This window comes from Polyodon spathula, chromosome 14 (genome assembly GCF_017654505.1).
Source record: "Polyodon spathula isolate WHYD16114869_AA chromosome 14, ASM1765450v1, whole genome shotgun sequence".
NCBI classification, from domain to species: Eukaryota; Metazoa; Chordata; class Actinopteri; order Acipenseriformes; family Polyodontidae; genus Polyodon; species Polyodon spathula.
Window position 1 is genome coordinate 2,501,996 of NC_054547.1, and position 19,136 is coordinate 2,521,131.

Genomic DNA, 19,136 nt, shown 5'->3' on the forward strand with positions numbered 1-19,136 from the left:
CTTGCACGTAAAGACAGGAAGTGAGGTCACAATCCACTCCAGTGGCTGGTCTGGCCTGTGAAAGAAGAGTCTGCTGGTTCCCAGTCCCCTTCACACCCGGCAGTGTTGTTGCATTATGCAAGAACCTGGTTTGCATGTTATAGCAGAACCACACGCACAGCCTCAGCTGAGTTCCAACTCCACAAGATAAACTTCTGCCAAAATCAAACTTAATTTCCAAGATTTTTTGGTGTTTAAACTGTTTCACTTTAAGTATGCAGCATTTTCAAGAGGCATGACCGTCTAACGACCGGGGCACTCCGCTGCTTTTGAAAATAAACTTTAATCGTGATTAAGAAAAGCATGCTTCATTGTCTGACAAAGAGTAAATTGCATTCGGGGGGCTGATAAGCAAATATAGTAATTGTACTTGCTGAAGTTTTATATGGAAATGCATACCGTACTGTAAATGCATTGACGCTTGTGTCTACCCGGTCTAGTCTCGTTGTTTTGTTTAAACAAGCTTTACATGATCTTGTTTATGCAAAGAAAATCCAAACCACTTGAGTAAAATGAGCCCCATGCTTTTTCCCTTTTAAAGATATTTGGTTTAACATGCGTGTTTAGTACATTAGCATTTGTTTAGCTCAAGTTATGGCACTTGCATTTTTTTTTTTTTTCATAACAGCAGGCGTGAGGGGACTGATATAATTGAAGTGCTAAAAGCACAGAGGATGAATTCACAAAAACACAAACCAAGCCAACATTTCAGCTATTAGGTCTGGACTTCATCATGGCAACCAGCTGCTTGTCGTTGCTTTCTGTTTGCGCTGATTTTAGAAGTTTTTTTTCTTGTGCATGTATTTCTCTGACTCAGTTTTTGCTGCAGTAAACACCACAGTCGCAACACAAGTGTGGGGTTGATTATATAACCAAATGTCTTGAGCGACTTGTAAATTGTTATATATTTGTATTCTTCTACTTTGCAAACAGCAATTTAAATCGGGTATCACAGATCTTTTGAATGCTGTAATCCATTTCTTGTATAAAGGGCTGCCTAGTTGAGCCTCCCTATTTTTAACCCCCCCCCCTCACTCCTTACGCACACACTCAAAACGCTGCAGCCTAAAGGCCTTGATTGGCGGAATCACTTTAACATTTCTGTTGGGTCTTTTTTGTGTGTGTGTGTGTGTTTTGTTTCTGTGAATTACACAAAGACACTTGTTGTTTTCCCCTTTTGAAGAAATCTTAACATACCAGGCAGCTCTCATGGCAATGCCATAGACGGGTAAACAGCGTTCCCTGGCATTGTGGCTTCTGTTCGCAGGGGAGTGGGCAGAACAGTGGGGCTTTTGTAAAAAGAAATCACAATACGGAGAAAGAGGCTGCCATTCCCTGGGGCTGCTTGGGACCCCTTTGTAACGTCCCTTTCACGTATTGTTTGACGGCAGGGCACTCCATTGTTGCTGAAGGTCTCGTTATGGAAGTTGGAATTGGACTTTCTTTGAATCTTAAAGGGGCAGGGTGCACTTTGAGTTGCTCGCTTTGTTGCCTGTGCTGTCACTCCAGGGCACTACAGTGTGAAAACCCATCATTATTTCATTGAGTTCCTCATTCTGCAGTCCAGAGTGAACCTAACCATTTCATTTTAATCATCATTTGTCAGTGGATATCCAAGATTGTAGAAGTTTCAGTATTAGCAGAAGCTTCCAAAGTATTGCATATATTCAATTCTGACAGTGTGGAATTTGTTTGAATTAGGGGAGGGGAGGGAAGCACTCTGGGTATGCATTGATTAAGAAGTATCTATCAACTACACTTATCCTAGGTCCTCTCCGAGCCTTATAGCTTCCACTTATAGCGACCACTGGAGTATTTAATTGGTTTGGTTAATTCCCTCAATGGGCATCCTCAATTAAACCTGTGATTCAGAGGGAGGAGACTTGGTTTTCACTGGCGTCATGAACACTGCAGGTACAGTGTAGTTTACACTGGGGCCTTGAGATACTCCAGGGTGTTAAGCACAATGTTTGTTTTTATCCTGTACACTTGTTACAATGTTTAGTTCTTTACAAAGAAACTTATTTAAGTTTATTTCAATAAACATTGAAATAATCCGTTAGTTAGGACAGGACAAAGGAGCATACAGAAATGAAGTCAACACTGAAATTTGACTGAGAAGGGGGTGTTGGTGGGTATAATGGTCAGTGTTTCAAGACCCCGCTAAAGGATTAGCTCTGGCATTGTACTCTGCTGCATTAGACCGTTGCTGTTAGAGACTGTTTCAACATCTTGAATGCCACACATCACTGAAATGGTCTTTCTTTGTGTCCTCCGTCTCTTTCACTGCCTGTGAACCTGGTGCTTGCGAGTCCTTTTGGGAATAAAATGCCACAAAATTGTGTTGAGAGAAAAACAGAAACATGTGACACAGATTGTCTTGGTTGCTGTTCTCTCCAGACCTAGAATTTAGGGTGGTTACATTACTGGCATAACAGAAGAACCTCAGTGTTTTGATTAAATAGATTCAGATCTTGGGAAAACACTGCTTCTTGGATCTTTCATTTAGCAAGCGTACACAGCTGCATGCATCTGTCATTTAAACGTTATTACAGAAATCGGACGGTGATTGAAATACACTAAACCAACCCAAAACAAGAATACAAATGTATTCATTTCTCATTGTAGATTAAGTATCACTACTGTATTACAGCCAATTACTGATCCACTTCTGAGACTAAACTCTTAATACATGATGCATTGCTAATCGGATACAACGCCAGAAGAAGTAAGCAGTGCAAGATCAAAAGGATGTAAGAGGTTCCTGCAGGAATGATGGTAATCCGGGTGATGCCTGGCCTGGAGTTTCCATGTTGAAAGCTACGCCTTTCTAGGCTCCAGAGTTTGTCATCAGGTATCGATTGTTCCAAGATGACAATGAACGTGCGGACAGATCAGGCTGTTGTCTGTACTTATCTTGACAGCAAAGGAAAGTTTGAATTGGATCCAGCTTAACCCTGGTGCCCACAATCCCAGCTGACAGAACAAGGTCATTGCGGTGGGTTTTCTGAACAGAGTTCATGCCGTTGATGTCCCTGAAGTCTAGTACCTCCACCTATTTAATTTTAGTTATGATTAAATTGAATAACGACCGTTACCGTTTTGTTTAATGTTTTAATTACCGAAAGCACATTTACACATTCACAGCTTGACGTTGATTTAATGCACAGCAACATTTATATATGGCACTGAATGTTCAGTTATGTAGTTTCCTTGTATAATAAGTGCCACTTTGTTACAGTGCTTCGCTGTGCCAGATAAGCATTGCCGATGGTAAGGTAAGTTAACATGACATTTCATTGCTTGTTTGCTCAGTGGGTGTTGAACACACCCAACTTACCATTCTTTCAGAGAGGGTTCAACTTTGAATTATTCCCTCTGTTTAAGATTCTCTGAAAAGAAACGTCTCCTTTGCATTTCCCTCTGGCTACCCTGTACACTCTGTGATCTCATGTTTTGTCCTGGTAACCTGATTGATTTATTTTGTTTTGTTCTTGTTTCTCCTCTTTCACTGTCTCCCTAGCTGGTCTTCCCTTCCTGATTATTGAAACTAGCACCATCAAGCCATACCAACGGGGGTTTTACTGCAGCGACGAATCAATCCGGTACCCTTACAAAAACGGAGACACCATAAGCGATGGAGTGCTTTCTGCAGCTGGCATTCTTATTGCAGTTCTTTCTGTAAGTCTCTCTTCAATGTATTTCACTCCATGTTTGTTTCAAGATGTGTTCTGCCATTATCTTTTTGACTTTGTTTTATTTTTTTAATACAAATAACAGATTACAGAATATGTTTCCAAAACCTGAAATAAAAATAACAGCATAACATCGACAATGATACCAGACAGTGGTACCAGGATTTTTCAGAACAAATCTGATAATATATATGTTAATTATATATGTAAAATATTTTTTGATTTAATCTGGAACTTTTTTTTTCCATCTACATCTTTTATTACCATTTGGAGAAATGACACTTTCTTTTTTTGGGGGGGTGGGGTGGGGTACCATCTGCTGTGTGTGGCTCTGCTTTCCGTGTGTAGCTGTCCTTGTGGTATTGCGAGTCAGTTTAATACTTACAGTACTCACAAGAGCACATATAGGAAATGTCTGAGTTGTTCTTTTTTTAGGTTAGTAGCTTTATTATTAAAATGAAAAGGCTAATGGTAAATAATAATATAAAAAATCAGAGTTTGTTGTTTTCTAAACATTTTAAAAGAGAGTTTGAAAGATGGAAGATTCAGAAGTGTGGGTTTTATGGCAGGAGAGCTAGGAAACTCATTTCATTGTGTGTCTGATGGAGCTCAGGTATGATGGTTATTGACAATGATCCCAATCCACAGTAAACACTTTTGGGATGTTTGGGTATAGCAGCGAAGGGAGGCAATGCTGAGCTGCAACGCAAAAACATGAATGTCAAACATGAAAAACATGAATGTCATTGAAAAGCTCTAAAGTGATTTTGTGGTGTTTTTAAGAAGAATGATGAGACCGCTTGACATTACTGAGAGCTGAATAGTGTTTGGGTTCAAATTGAGAACTTGCAGGTAGATAAAAAACAGGATTTTTTCAATTCTGTAAGCAGACAGTTTGTTGCAGGATGTTTAAAAAGAAAAAGAAAATGTAATAAAAGTAATCGTGACAACAGAATCAAACTAGCAGCATGAGAGCTGCAGGTCCACGGGGTTTAGGTGGAGAGAGGACTTTTGTTCATGCCCCTGCATTAAGAGAAAGTGAAGACCACAGCACTTGGCTTATTAAAAACATATCTTGGAAGCTGCGTGTTTACATCTCTTGCTGTGCTATCATTTTTTTTAAAACAGCTGTGCTGAATTAGACACCCCAGTGGCTCTCATGCCCGATAATGTTCTTTTTGTTTTACGTTTTATTAATCTATTGCTTGCTGTCTGTCGGAGACCCTGGAACTACATGCACCTGTGCCCCCTGCTCTTGGAGAGGTATTCTCAGTTGCACACTAATACAGCCCTGTTTTGTTCACTTTCACAAAGACCGCCAAAGACAGAGCAGAGGGATTATGAAATCATAGGGTTCATTAGAAGTTAAATAGTCATTACATTTTAAGCGTTACTAAAAGAAACTCTGTTGAGGTAAACATATGTTTCTCAAAAAAGTTTTGCCAGGACTTCTTCAGTCTCATGAATTGTAGGAAACCCTTCCCATGAATAATAGCTGTATAGCACAGCACTGTATGGGTTGCTTGTTCTGTGGCCCAGGTGATGCCCCAAGAGCACCTGGGTGCACATTTTTATGCCTGCCTGCTTCTTTGAAACTTGGCTGGCTGAAAGCCCTGGAGAGGTGTTGACCCCATGTGTGCATTAACACTGCTGCCTGGTATTCCAGCTACAGAGCTGCTTCTGTAGACCAGCTCACAACTTTACTGATAATTGGAAACTTGCAGAAGTTGTAGAGTTCAATGTCTATACGGTGACCCACAGTGCAGTCACATACACAGCCAGGTCAGACTTTCAGTTTCGACCCTCCTTAATTCTTTTGAGTTTCTCGTTGTCAGAGTAACGCTGTGAGGATTATTACCCATGTGTTCAGATAGTTACCTTGGTGGACTTCGTTGTATGTTAATTATTTAAAGACCCTGAGAATCCTGCAATACATTTGTAACTGAATGGTTTTACAGCAGCACTATTTCAGCTTGTTGGGTTAAAGACTTCCTGTTTGTTTTGAATGGTTTTTATTGACCTGTTCCGCAGCACAGTGGATGAGAAGAGATTTTTATACTCCGCACAAACAAATCCACTGCTGAATTTTAAAACCTCTCTTGATTTTTGCTTTCTAGATAATCATTGGGGAATGTTACCGGATTTGCTACCTGAATAAGAGCTCAAGGTCATTCATTAGCAACCTCTACGTTTCCACCCTCTACAAGCAAGTTGGGGTCTTCATCTTCGGCTGTGCCATCAGCCAGTCCTTCACCGACATTGCCAAAGTATCGGTTGGCCGCATGCGCCCTCACTTCCTGGCAGTGTGCAAGCCAGACTTCACCAAAATCAACTGCTCACTGGGCTACATTGACGACTATAACTGTTTGGGCGATGAGAGCAAAATACAGGAAGCAAGGTGGGTCTGTCGGTCGTGTTAGACTACTGTATGCACCCAAACAAGCTAACAGACAAGAAAGATTGAGCCAAAATACCCCGGCAACTTCAGTACATCGTTTCTAAAATAAAATTATTATTATTATGTATATTCATACTTTCTATTTCTTTCCCCCCAGGAAATCCTTCTTCTCCGGCCATGCGTCGTTCTCCATGTACACCATGCTGTATCTCACAGTAAGTCCTCTCTCTGCTCGTAGACTCCCACTCTCCCATCCACTGAACTCTGTTTTTGTTTGTGAAGCGTTAAGGGTTTGGAAGAGCGCAGCTCCCCAGTGCTCCTGCTCTCCTGTGCTGTGGGGGTGGGATTCGGTAATCCCTTCACTCTTATGCATCCACTCCTTTTAAGAGTTCAGTTCTGCCAAAATTGACTTTAGACAAGCATCTGGTCCCGGTGTCTGTGTGTCTGTGTGTTTGCAGAGTACTGAGTAAAGGTACACCTCCGCCAGATCAGGATCTAAACCCGACTGCATTATATTCCTCTTATTTAATATACATACAAAAACACACTATTATAACAGATTAAATACATTTTGTAGCTTAAAGTAAAAAGAAGTCCAGATCGATTCCTCTCCAGTATACATCTCTTTCTCCATTTTTGCCAGATAAACTCCCCACTGACTCAAGAGAGGTACTTGGGTTCTTCAGAAAAGCAGCCGCCGAAAGGCTAAAGGTCAGACAAAAACCACAGGGTCATCCACATGAGAGTTCCAGTCGGGTTTACAAGCCACCTCACCTGAAATAGATGATTTACAAAGCCATTGAAACAGAGTCCCTAGCCTCCCCTGCACAAGAGGCAGCAAGCCTGCAATAACTCAAATGCTTTACTTGCTTTTAAAATACTCTAATTGTCGGCTTTGGAAAGCTGTGGCATTCTTCCGGGATGGGGCTGCTATGAAACGAGCCATTGTTTTCGCTGGAGGCCCCGGAGAATGGTGAATGCAGTTTGTCTGTAATTTATCCTATAAAGGGATTCTTGTCACTGGATACTCGCTAATGACCTCCCTGCATTCGGAGCTTGTTACTGAAAGACAAAAGTGAAGATGACAGTAGTGATCGGGCTCGCTGTCATTAAAGCAGTGCTAGCATCTATTTTGCAGAAACAGAACAGTATTGTCTCTTCCCTCCCTCCCCTTCCCCATATTGGCTATATGGCTTCATTCTTTGTTTAGCTTGTCTCTTTGATTTGAACTAGTCTTGTGTTGTATTTGGTTGTAAAGCTGTATGTAAATGTATGTTTGTTTGTTTGTTTTTAATTGGATCTTGTACTGCCTTTCCAATACATACATTTTGAAATAAGTCACTGCAGATATAACTAGTGTCATGGTACTAATAAGAAAAGGATCATATATCTCCCAGTACTGGAATCCCCTTGCTTGTTATTTTAAGTATAGTGTAACCATGACAAGGATGACGTCAGTTTGTGTGTGGTTCAGAACTCATGCATGTTGGGTATTTCCCAGCCTTGTAGTAACCTCCAGACAGACAAGCTCACCATTACAGCAAATGTCTTTTGGTTGTGGGTGTCTTGACCACACAGCGATGTGAAAGCTTTTGCCAATATAACACTTTCGAAAACGGTTAAAGGATTTAACGTAAAGTCCTTCCTAAACTTGACAAGTGTGTGTGTGTGTGTGTGTGTGTGTGTGTGTGTGTGTGTGTGTGTGTGTGTGGTGTGTGTGTGTGTGTGTGTGTGTGTGTGTGTGTGTGTGTGTGTGTGTGTGTGTGTGTGTGTGTGTGTGTGTGTGTGTGTGTGTGTGTGTGTGTGTGTGTGTGTGTGTGTGTGTGTGTGTGTGTGTGTGTGTGTGTGTGTGTGTGCTTCGAAAGAGGAACAAGCAACCTAGACAGTGTTGCATTGGTTAGGAATGAGATTTCTAGGAAAAGGGAAAATAGAAAGTCCAGTTAAAAAACAGAATAAATTAGACAGTCAGGCTTAAGTTTAATTCTGCTTCCGAGAACTACCTGGAAATCGAAAGTGATATCAGCCTGGGTAAGCACTAGTGATTTAAACCTCAGTTTACTTTTGCTCGCTGTGTTTAGCTAATATGAGCTAGGTATAAAAAGCCTCTTTCGGGTGCTTGCAGAGGAGAACAAACCAGAGTTCCTGTCCTGCGACAGCCTGTGTCCTCGCACCACTTTGCACACCACTTGACACAGCTGAGATATGCCAAGGACATGAGTGTGACGCCTGCCCTCTGGTGCACATTCAAACGATGCTATCTTCTGTAGGCTTTGGAGATTGCCTTTGTCAGGCCATATGGAAGCATTTCAGTTATCACCTTCTAGTGGGCGCCTCCCTGCTCCTATTTAATGCTGGAAAGGCTGGAAATAAACATTATGAATAGTTGTTAATGTGCCGTGAAGGGCAATCCACTGCTGCTTATGCAGCCCCTGTTGAAGGTCCCATGGCCTAGGTGAGGCTTGGCAAGGGCTCCTTCACTTGTTTTTGTGGCACAGCATTCCAGAACTCCTCAACGTTGACTGCTGTGTATTCTAGATTGGCACCCCGGATTTTGTGGCTATGGTTAGAGCGGCAACATGCCCATGTTATCCCAGGGCTTACGCTGTGAGTCTGAAGCAACACGATTACAGACAGCTCTGAGCAGTAGTACAAAGTAATTGAAGGGTGCGAGGAGGAGGGAGGAGGGGGGGGGGGGAGGGAGGGGGGGGGGGGGGGGGGGGGGATCAATAAGCTGACTAATACAGCTGATTAAACTTTCCAAGCTGGGCTCCTTTTGATGCTGGGGCCTGCTTATGTGATTAGGTCCAGTGGGCATGTGTTGTGTGACAAGTGAGCTGTAAATCACATTCATTAAGTGGCCTGTGTAAAACTGAAAAAGCGCATTGCTCAAACATTTCATTTTTCAAACGTGTAATTCAGAGAGCCTGGCTACAGCACAGGGCTTTGCATTTGGTGGCATGTTGCTTTGTGTTGCACAGTGTTACTTTTGTAGAGTGTTGAATTCTGGGTTTCATTGCTGTGAATTCAAGGAATGTTTGTTGTTGTTTCCTATGGGAATTTTAGTGACCATAATTGTCTCTGGAGAGAGGAAACTAGTAACCAAAACTTAACCTAGTAAACAATTTAAAAGAAATTCTGGCAAAGGTACAGTGCTTTACAGAAGTTTAAAAAGAGGGGGTAGGCACATGTAAGGAAGATATTCTATTAAGCTATAACAGAATCATACACTCAGTTTAGACCTTAATTAGCCCTTAAAAAGGAACAAATTTTGACGCTTTGAATTTGTACACTTATCACTGAGAAAATAATTCTGCGCTGAAGAGCAGGGAGGAGTGATTCTTTTAGAAGTCCTCCTATCAGTTGCTAATTACTAAACAGTCGGAATTGAGATAGCAGGACATGCTCGCTTGGTTGTAAAGCCATGGTCCTTTGAGACAGGATAAGAGAATGTTTACGGACGTTGCTGCTGGTGAACAGTAACGTTTACTTGCCCTCGCATTCCACCTGGCCAGCATCCTGAAACGCTTGGCCGCCCCGGTCTGCAAGGATGGCTGCTTGAAGTGGGTCAGCAGTTTCAAACATGTTCCTGCAAGTCAAGTGTTTTATCAGAAAGCGTGCTCCATAAGTGATCAAAGAGCTTGCTTAACTCCAAAGAAGTCCACAGACTCTCAGTTCATAACATGCACTTACAGTGCTTTGGTCAAAGAGAGATATTACATATTACAAGAGCACTCACTTTGCATCTTTAAAAAAAAAAAAAAAAGAAAAGAAAAAAGATGACTATTTATGTCTTTGTTTTTAAATTCTGTTTTAAATCCAGCAGACGCACAAGCACAGACGAGGTGCAGCTAGATGCCTCAGTGTGGAATGGATAACTAATCCGTCTCTGTGGTTTCCTGCGTATTTGTTTCCCTTTTAAACAGTATATTGTTTTGTCTGTCAGAGGAACACTTTCTTCCATGTACACTCCAGACCTTAGTTTCTCCCAGCTTTGCAGCAGAGTGCTTAAAACACACTCATTTCAGACCCACCTTCCTGAACAATATGCTTATCAAGGGACTAAAAGAAAGTTGTTGAAAGGTTTCCAACAAAATATAAATCCATTTAAGAGATTCTGATAAAAATAGGATTAACCTTGCCCGTACGCTCCACACCCCTGGCCTGCAAGGCAGTGTGAAAGAGCTGGCACGGTCCCGCAAAGACCCCTCCGTCTTCGGACAGGTCTGTCCATGCTCCCTGTTAGATGAGATGGAGGATCATCATTGGGTTTCCTTCTGGCCCCTTCCCTTTGCGTTCCCACAGGAACCTGGAAACATGCGTGCCTACAGATTCCATCGGATGTTGAGTGTGGGATAAGTTGTGAAAGACAATGGGTCTCTGTTTGACGTCATGAGCCACTGAATCCACTCTGTCACGACACTTTGCTGATGAGGGGCTTTTAGACCCGTTCAGATCTGAACTGGGTCATAAACACAGTAACCCCTTCTCTCTGTAACACTGTAGCCAAAGCAAATGCGTTGAAATGTGACAGTGAAGTGAGCGACACAGTACAAAGATCAGCAAACACACTGGCCTCTGTTTGAATTACAAAGATCGGTAACAAATTATAAAACCCAAAACACAACTGCAGTCCTTAGTTGTTTCTTGTTAGTTTTAAAATAAGTTTTTATTCCTTTTAAGGAAGGAAGAAAGAAGAATGGGCACACTTTGCCCAGTCTTCAAAGTACTGCTCTTTCAATCAAGAGCCGAAACTGTAATGAGAATTTCTACTTTTTGCACTGTAGCGTTAGTTTCTGAGAATGCAGAAAATAAAAAGTCTATAGCAATGTGAACAATAATTTCCAGTAATAGAAAACCCCTCTGAATCAAGTCCAGTCCCTGCAGGTTTTTGATTGCAGAATAAAAGCCAGCCACAATGCAACAGTACAAGGCATGTTGAGCTGCTCTTTGCATGGTCGCATGCTCATGTGTGTTCTGTTTTTGTGTTTTTATTCCAGTTCTACCTGCAGTCCCGGTTCACTTGGCGAGGAGCCCGTCTGCTCCGTCCACTGCTCCAGTTCACCCTCATCATGATGGCGTTCTACACAGGCCTGTCCCGCGTCTCCGACCACAAGCACCACCCCACCGACATACTGGCAGGGTTTGCACAGGGGGCCCTGGTGGCATACTGCATAGTAAGTACAACTAACCCTCCCCATCTCACAACCCAAAACAGAAGCACTGGATTGTTTCATTATTGCACCAGAAATGCGTCTGATCACTCAGTCATAAAGCAGGGTACGTACTGGTTCTATCCATGAATGGGATATGTCATCTCTGATGGCAGTGAATATTAAATAAACATTATATCACTTACTGTTGACTTTTTTTTTTTTTTACATATACAGTTATGGTCATATGTTTTGTGTCACCTAGAATTTTAGGATTGAGAAATAAGATTTAAAAAAATTAATTAATATGTGAACATGATTTACATCTTTTATTTAACATTATGTAATCAAAGAAACTACAAAAATTATATTGCAAAAGTCTACCGCCATAAGTTTTTTGTCCATTTTTCGTTAAGCATATGGAAAACTACAAAGCGGTATGTAATTTAATATGTTAACGAAACATTATTCAGCAGGTTTCATTCGACTTTATGAAGCAAAATGAGTAATTGATGCGAAACCTTTGGCCATAAATAGAGAGATAGAGAGAGAGATAGATAGATAGATAGATAGATAGATAGATAGATAGATAGATAGATAGATAGAAAACAGAGCAGTATGTTACTGATTAGTTGCTGGCTGTGGCGGTGAACTTAACCACCAAGTGCACTGGCAACTAATCAGGACATTTATTCCTCTGCAGAATCCTAAAATCAGCTGAGTGTAGGAAATAAAATCCACGCTAATTAATTGCAGATTGCTTGGAACAGATCAGCGGCACACGAGATACTGACAGCGTTTCAGTCGTAACAGTATTGCATCTATGATGGCCTTTCTGTGAGCTGCTGGACAGGTAGCTTGGAGAACCGCAGCACACACCTGTGTCCTGAACCTGCTCCACAAAGCGCTCAATCGTGATTCCATTAAGGGAAGGCTAGCAGTAGCCTGCTATATGCCGCAGGCATGTGTGGGCACTGCTGAAATCCAGAATAATTCTGTAAAGTTACAGTGTTTCAGAAATTTCATGAAGTGACTCGTTTGTTAGCCTTTTCTTTATGGCTTCAGGTGTTTCTTTATTTTGTATTTGTGTTTGGTTTAGTTAAGATGCCTTGGAAACGAACCACACTGCAGAAACGCTATCGGGAGGGCACTCTGGGGATGCCCAGTCTGCAAAGGGGGCCAAAACAATTGTGGAAATTGTTTGCTAAAATGTGTGTGCTTTCACTGTGAGCTCTAAAATATATAGATGTCTTTTTTAAGTTGCTGCTGCTGGCAGTCTTGGCAGAGCTACTGTCACTTCGCCCAGTTTTTTTAGGGGGGCTTTGGCAGTAACCTCCTCCTCTTAATAGCGTGGAAAAATTAGTTTCTGCTTTTCTGGAGCACTGACAAAGTTTTTGGGTCAGCGTTCTAGTTTGGAGCATTTTTTTTCTTCTTTTCAAGAAAATGAGGAGTGAGAATGTTATTGCAGCCTGTTAATCGAGAACCCTTGCTTTTGTGTCATTATGGTCACAAATGCACAGTTCAGCTTGGCAGGCATGGCATGGATTTGGTATGAAGTCTGCGATTGACGTGATATCTTACAAATATTGTGTCTACTCGCTAGTAGCAGTAGTCGCAGCTTGTTGACTAGAGTACAGGCCATGGTTTTCTGTGACCTTTTCACTCAAGCTGGCTTATTGATTCATCAAATAGTGATTGTAGGTCTTGGCTTAAACCAGCTTTTTATGTGCCAGTAAACTATTTACATTCTTTAGTTTTGCTAAGTACCAAGCAGTAAAAAGTTATTAAAGCATAAAATCTAGTTTACCAGCAATTAAGCTTAAGGTTTCTTGCAGCATATTTAAAGTATTGCTCAACTAGACTCCTGACCATTAGTAGTTTTGTCTATGGTACAATTAAAACCTTGTGTGGAGTGAAAGCTGGTCCCCAATATTAACATCATTTGAGGTTGCCTCCAGTTACAGCAACCAGACTGGCTTCTCTCCACAATTTTAGAACCAGCCCATAATCATGACTTCGTCTGCCACGGTAATGGCCCCATGTGGTTCTGTGGCTGTGTGCAGCTGCTGTTAATTCTCCCTTGCTGGGGATGCATTTACCTGACGTAGGGATCCATGCACCACTCGTCACACTTGCATAAAGCATGTAGATGTATCAAGAGAACCACTCACTCAGTGCAGATCAAACCATTGCTTGGACATTCACTGGCACAAGTTTGCGGTTCATCTCTTCGCTCTCATTGAGAAATGAGTTTCCCAAGTATTGATCTGTGGAGTTACATTACTCCGTAGCTATTGCGTAAGTCGCACCCAGATGTATTCACTTTACAAAACATGATGAAGAAAATAATGTTTTGCAGTACAATGTGTGCTTTGCTACAATTGTGAAAGATTGGTAGGGGAAAACATGTTGTTGAAGCGTCTGGATCTAATGTATTGTGTTACAGTACAGCATAATGCATAGTTCTGGAGCTATGAAGACAGGTTAAAATAATTAAATCTCTTCAGCTTAGGAAAAAAGAAATGGGGAAAGAGGGGACTTGATTGAGGTCTTTAAAATCATACATGGTCTCAATAAAGTTACCCCAAGACACTTCTTCAAATCCAGCACAGGGAGAAGAGCAAGAGGGCATAAAAGAAAGTAAAAGTACATTTAGAACAGAAGGCAGGAAGCACTTTGTTTTGCACAGAGTTATATGAAATACACACTCTGCACACTGTAATAATGAACATCTTCAGTATTGTCAGTTCACAGGTGGCCCGGTACACAATAGGAAATTCATTAATACATAGATACGGTAGAGAAGGTCAGTCCAGTCCAGCAGAAACTTTGTGTTTTTCAGGTCTGTAGATGCTGGGATTGATTCCTCTGTATTTCCTTTGTGCCCCTGGACAGATGGCATACTTTGTACTGTAGTGGCAGTAGGTGGGTAGAGTTGATACTAGCAGTCATGGGCTTTTCCTGCAGCACAGTGAACAAGGACAGTGTCTAGGAAGCAGCTGTGTAAAAGCGGGTCGACGTTGGCCTTCTTTTAAATTGAAACCTTGAGCCGAAAGGCCTGTTTCCTGTCCTGTGCATCCCATAATTCCTTAAGACTTGTCAATGTAATGTCCTAAATAGAGGGCTTCTCCCAAGATAAGACCAGCAGGAGTTGAGAGCTTAAGTGTGTAAATGATTAGCATGAGTTTAATCACATTTTTCTTTATTCATGTTTTCTGTTTCATTCAGCAATTGAAGTGCACAACTGCTAAGCAATTTGTTTACTATTCAGTTTCATGAATCTTCTCCAAACCTTTATCTCCTGTAAAAAAAAAAAAAAAAAAAAAAAAAAAAAAAAAAAAAAAAACAGCAGAACTGATTTAATTGCCTTCCATGTTCCTATCCCGTATTGATTTAATAAAGGGTTTGCTTCAGCATCATTTTATAACTTTCACTAGTCTTGCTATGACTTCCTCACTTAGCGCTTACACAGTGTGCAAAGAGATTCAGGAGAGATCTGCACTTTCTGACCTGTTCCCTGAAAGAGTGGAGGGTTGATAGGCCCCAGCGAGAGAGAAAGGGAGAGGCAGTTCTGCCAGCGATGTCAAATTCATTGAAAATGCTGGAAATTTCTCACTTGAGAATCCAAACTTGGCAGCCCTGTTTAATTTAGTTCGGTGAGATTTTCATTAGCCATGAATGCTTGTAAAGCATTCTTCGTACTGTTTAAATATTTACACTAGAAAAGACTACTTTTCTTAATCTCCTTAAAGAAGGATTGACAGATAAACTGAGCTCTATCAAAGTGTTTCACACACATACCAAAATCCCTTGACTGGTACAGTACGGCCTCGCTCGTTTTGTTATTTGTTTATTTTTTTGACAAATTTAAGGGAAGCCCAACTAGGACTATAAAGCCGTTCTCACTTGCAATTTCCTGCCTGACTAGCCAATTTTGTGAGTCAGATGGAATAAAAAAAGTCTTTAAAGGGTTCCATCTGCAAATACTTAGTAATATAACTCTTTTTTAGTGATACAACTGAGATCTGAAGTTCCGAAAAAACACAGTATGCATACTGCATAACAAAAGTTGCTTCCTCCACAGCACGGAACATGGAATATCTTTGAGGCGGAAGTTGCTTGGAATCGATAGACCTGCTCTTTGGCTGTGGTTTTCAAAGTTAATAAATGTTCATATCTGACTGCATCAGAATTCACGGGGTGCTTTCATGTTTTATACAATACAAGCCACTGTCCCGTTCCCCCATATCACCCCCACCCCACCCCCATCTATCTAGTGGAATGTCATTCGTTTGGCAGGGTTGTCATCTCTGCATGCATTCGCTTGCTGTACCCTGGATGTTATCAAAAGAGACTCTCAGTTGCACAAGAAGCAAGCCTACAGTTATGATTTAGTTTCCTGCTGACTGTAGCAGCCCAACACAATAAGGCTACAGTTCATCTAAAGACTTTCATAATGGGTCTAGTTTTGAATATGACACAGGAAGCTCTTTATGATAAAGATTAATCAATTCTTAATAACTGTCATACTTTGCGGGTAGATGGGGTCATCGTATCCTGAGTGTAAGCAATGATTATTCCTCAGTTTGTTATGCTGGATCTGATGTATGTGGTGGAGATCAGTACTCGCCCGTTGTATAGGTCAACACTTTCCTGTCCTGGCAAATGATTTTGGGATGATTCATAGACGCATGCTTCCCAAAACTCTGCAACTGAGGTCCCAAATTACTCATTTAGAATGAGAAGACCTCTTGCGTTTCATTATATAAGGATGGCAGAGGTCAACATCATGATCTAATTTGAAAGGCAGACCCGAGAGACAGCTGACCTCACGAAACGCTAATTGTATTAAAATGCTGCTGAATTTGGATAGGTTTTTGTCATTGAGTCACCAACCAGCTGGTGTATGTATCACATAATAAAAAATAAAAAAACATGGTGTTCAGAATAATAACTCTATTCTGCTGTGGGAAGAATTACACAGGATCTGCAGCTTTGCCACACAAATGGTCAGTTCGGACAAGGTCATGTTAGTTTATTACAGGAAAGAGAACTCCATTTTTAGTGTTCATTTTATGACATGCAAGGGTAATGACTTGACAAGGGTTATGGCTTGAAGCAGGAAGCATGACAAGCGTCTTATGCCAACATACAGATTTGACAAAAATAGGCAACCTTTCCGCTTTCTCCGTGCATTGTATGCAAGTGGAGTAACTGTAAACACGCAGAGATGAAGGACACATAATAAGAGACTAAAATACATTCTGTGAAACAAAATTCTAAACAGTGTGAAAGGATTTGTGACACTCGCAGTACTCATTCTCCCACACTTCCACTGTAGCCTGCAAATAGACATACATACATACATACATACATACATACATAAATCAATAAATGAATCACAGGCAATCTGCCCATTTCAATTGCCTTAGGACTTTAAACAAATTGTAATACTATTGTTCTTTGGGCATGTCATGTGCGATTAAAAACAAAAAGCTAAAATGTTATGAAAAAAGTATATAAAACAGTGGCACTGCATGTTTTTGTTTTAATATATTAGTTTTTCCTGATCCTTTAAAAAAGATGTCATGCAGCACTCAATAACGTTATTAAAAAAAGAGTTAAGTCTTGAACATCCACATTTACGGCACTGTTGCGAACTGGTTAAATGTTGGGATTAAATGCTCAAGGCATGTCGGCACAGCCTGTGTTCTCAATAGGCAGAGAGCCATTACAGGAAGAATAGAGTGTCTGCAGATAGCTAATGTCTTGAGGCTTTTTCAGATTTCACATTGGGTCTTTAAATGTCATTTATAAGCAGGAAACCAGCTGAGTACCTTGTTTGCAGTGAGGAGGGTATTGCAGGAAAAGAGAAACATTATTGGCACTTTTTAGAGCCAAGATAGCTGGAAGTAAAACCAATTTTAAACCAATCTAGCCAAGTAGATTTGCCTCTATGAGAGTCTTTAAAAGGGCAATGCATTCAAGTTGTCCTTAAGGCAACTGAAGATCGATCATACATACATATATACAAACACTCACTCCTTGTTTAAAAAAAAAAACAAAACAACACTTTGTTGAATATTTTAATATATATATATATATATATAAAAAAAATGGGGCCAAAAGACTATTAGTGGTCCGTTATTTTCTATTGCATTACTGGGAGCATATCTTGAGGAACAGGAGCAGAGCCCTTAACAGCTATAGAAAGGAAAACAGGGAAGGAACTTGAAAAACAATCTTGAGATGTTGAGGTTTCAGGGAAGCTGTAACCTTTTCCCAACAATGGTAGCTTTCCTGTTTGACCCCACCCCGCCTGTATTGTCAGGTAGCTGTTCCTTCACATCCCGTCGGGGTATGATGTCGTTGAGAATTCAGGAAAAGCACCCTTTATGCATCTTTTCCTCCCTCCCTCCCTCCTATGCGCTCCCATGTGCAGCTGATTAGAAGCTAGCTTGGTGACCTCTGACGCTCGGAGGGAAACGGGATATATTAATAATATCAAAAACCGAGAGAGAGAGAAATGAATGACTAATAAAGTTAATCTCACTGTCTGGGGGTTGTTTTTAAGACGACCCTGTTCCTAATCTACAAATGCGCAGGTCACATGACTGTTAGAATGGCTCGTCGCAGTGGGCAGAAGCTACTTTCATCACTTCCTTCCTTCAGAGTATTGCTCACTTGTCTGGGAGGGCTTGGTTATCAGAAAGGCCATGTGAACTTTCCCATTCACACCATTACATGGCTTTTATGTGTCAGGAGGAGGCCGCAAACTGACAACTGCAATCTACAGATAGACTTTAACTTTTTAAAAAGTCAGCCAAATGACTAGTCAATGTGTATATGTTTCCGTCTGAACTCTGCAACCAACAAAATTTAAGATGGCATGACACTAACAAGAATCCTGTATTTATTCTATAGTAAGTGTTTGCACATCAGCACGAGAACTGCGTATCAAAGCAACCAGGGTGACTTTTGTCTAACTCTCAAAAGTTGTAATCTCCTAGGAACTGAGCGAATTGAAATAGTAGCTTCACTCGGCAATCCAGCCCTAACGTCTGTGTGTATTTTTAATAAAAACAAACTCTTCTTGTGTTTTGCAGGTGTTTTATGTGTCTGACCTCTTCAAGCCTAAAACGAACACGACTCCTCCACCACCGCCACCCATTAAAAAGGAGATCCTTCCTTGTGCAGACATGATTGAGCGCAACAACCACCACAACATGGTGTGAGAGAGCCTGGGGGGACAATCAAGGGACCTGGTGAACAGCAAGTGCCTGCTGCACTCGAACCTTATCTGACAGTAGAATGTAGGGAAGAGAAACTTTTAACCCACAATTCGAGATGGACTGCAAGGTGTGGAATTTGGGACCTAGAGCTTGCAAATTCACCTGGAATGAATCTCAACCACAATTGCCTTATTATGGATTCCCTATCTATAATATATAATATAATATATAATATATATATATGTTATATTATATATATATATATATAGGATATATATAAATATATAATGGACCATAACTGAGGATGTATACCATGGTATTTTGGGTCAAATTTAACTGGGACGGACTTTGAAACGACTGGTTTAAGTCTTTCACTGGGACGCAATACACTTTGTGGCCACCTTGATTTTTGGACAACAAATTCCTTAGTTGTAGGAATGGATTTTAATCTTTTTTTTTACAATGATACTAGCACAGATTTATTATAAATATAAAATAACGTATAGCACTATATTCAAACTCCTTGTCGACTCACATCACTCTCCACTATTAAGAACCAAGAACAGCTTGTTGATGTATATTGGTTTGACCATGGCACGGTTTATACCAAACCTAGAGAACA

At 40.9% G+C, this 19,136-nt stretch overlaps 1 protein-coding gene across 1 annotated transcript in view; it reads left to right on the forward strand.

Moving 5' to 3' along the window:
* The window catches only part of LOC121326438 (phospholipid phosphatase 3-like), a 31,005-nt gene extending 12,310 nt beyond the window's left edge, over positions 1-18,695 (forward strand). The window contains exons 2-6 of the mRNA XM_041269701.1: positions 3,563-3,720; positions 5,852-6,132; positions 6,290-6,347; positions 11,130-11,306; positions 18,389-18,695. Of these exons, the coding sequence (XP_041125635.1) occupies positions 3,563-3,720; positions 5,852-6,132; positions 6,290-6,347; positions 11,130-11,306; positions 18,389-18,517 (803 nt within the window). The 3' untranslated portion in view covers positions 18,518-18,695. The remainder of the gene's footprint in view (positions 1-3,562; positions 3,721-5,851; positions 6,133-6,289; positions 6,348-11,129; positions 11,307-18,388) is intronic.
* Positions 18,696-19,136: the final 441 nt, after the last annotated feature.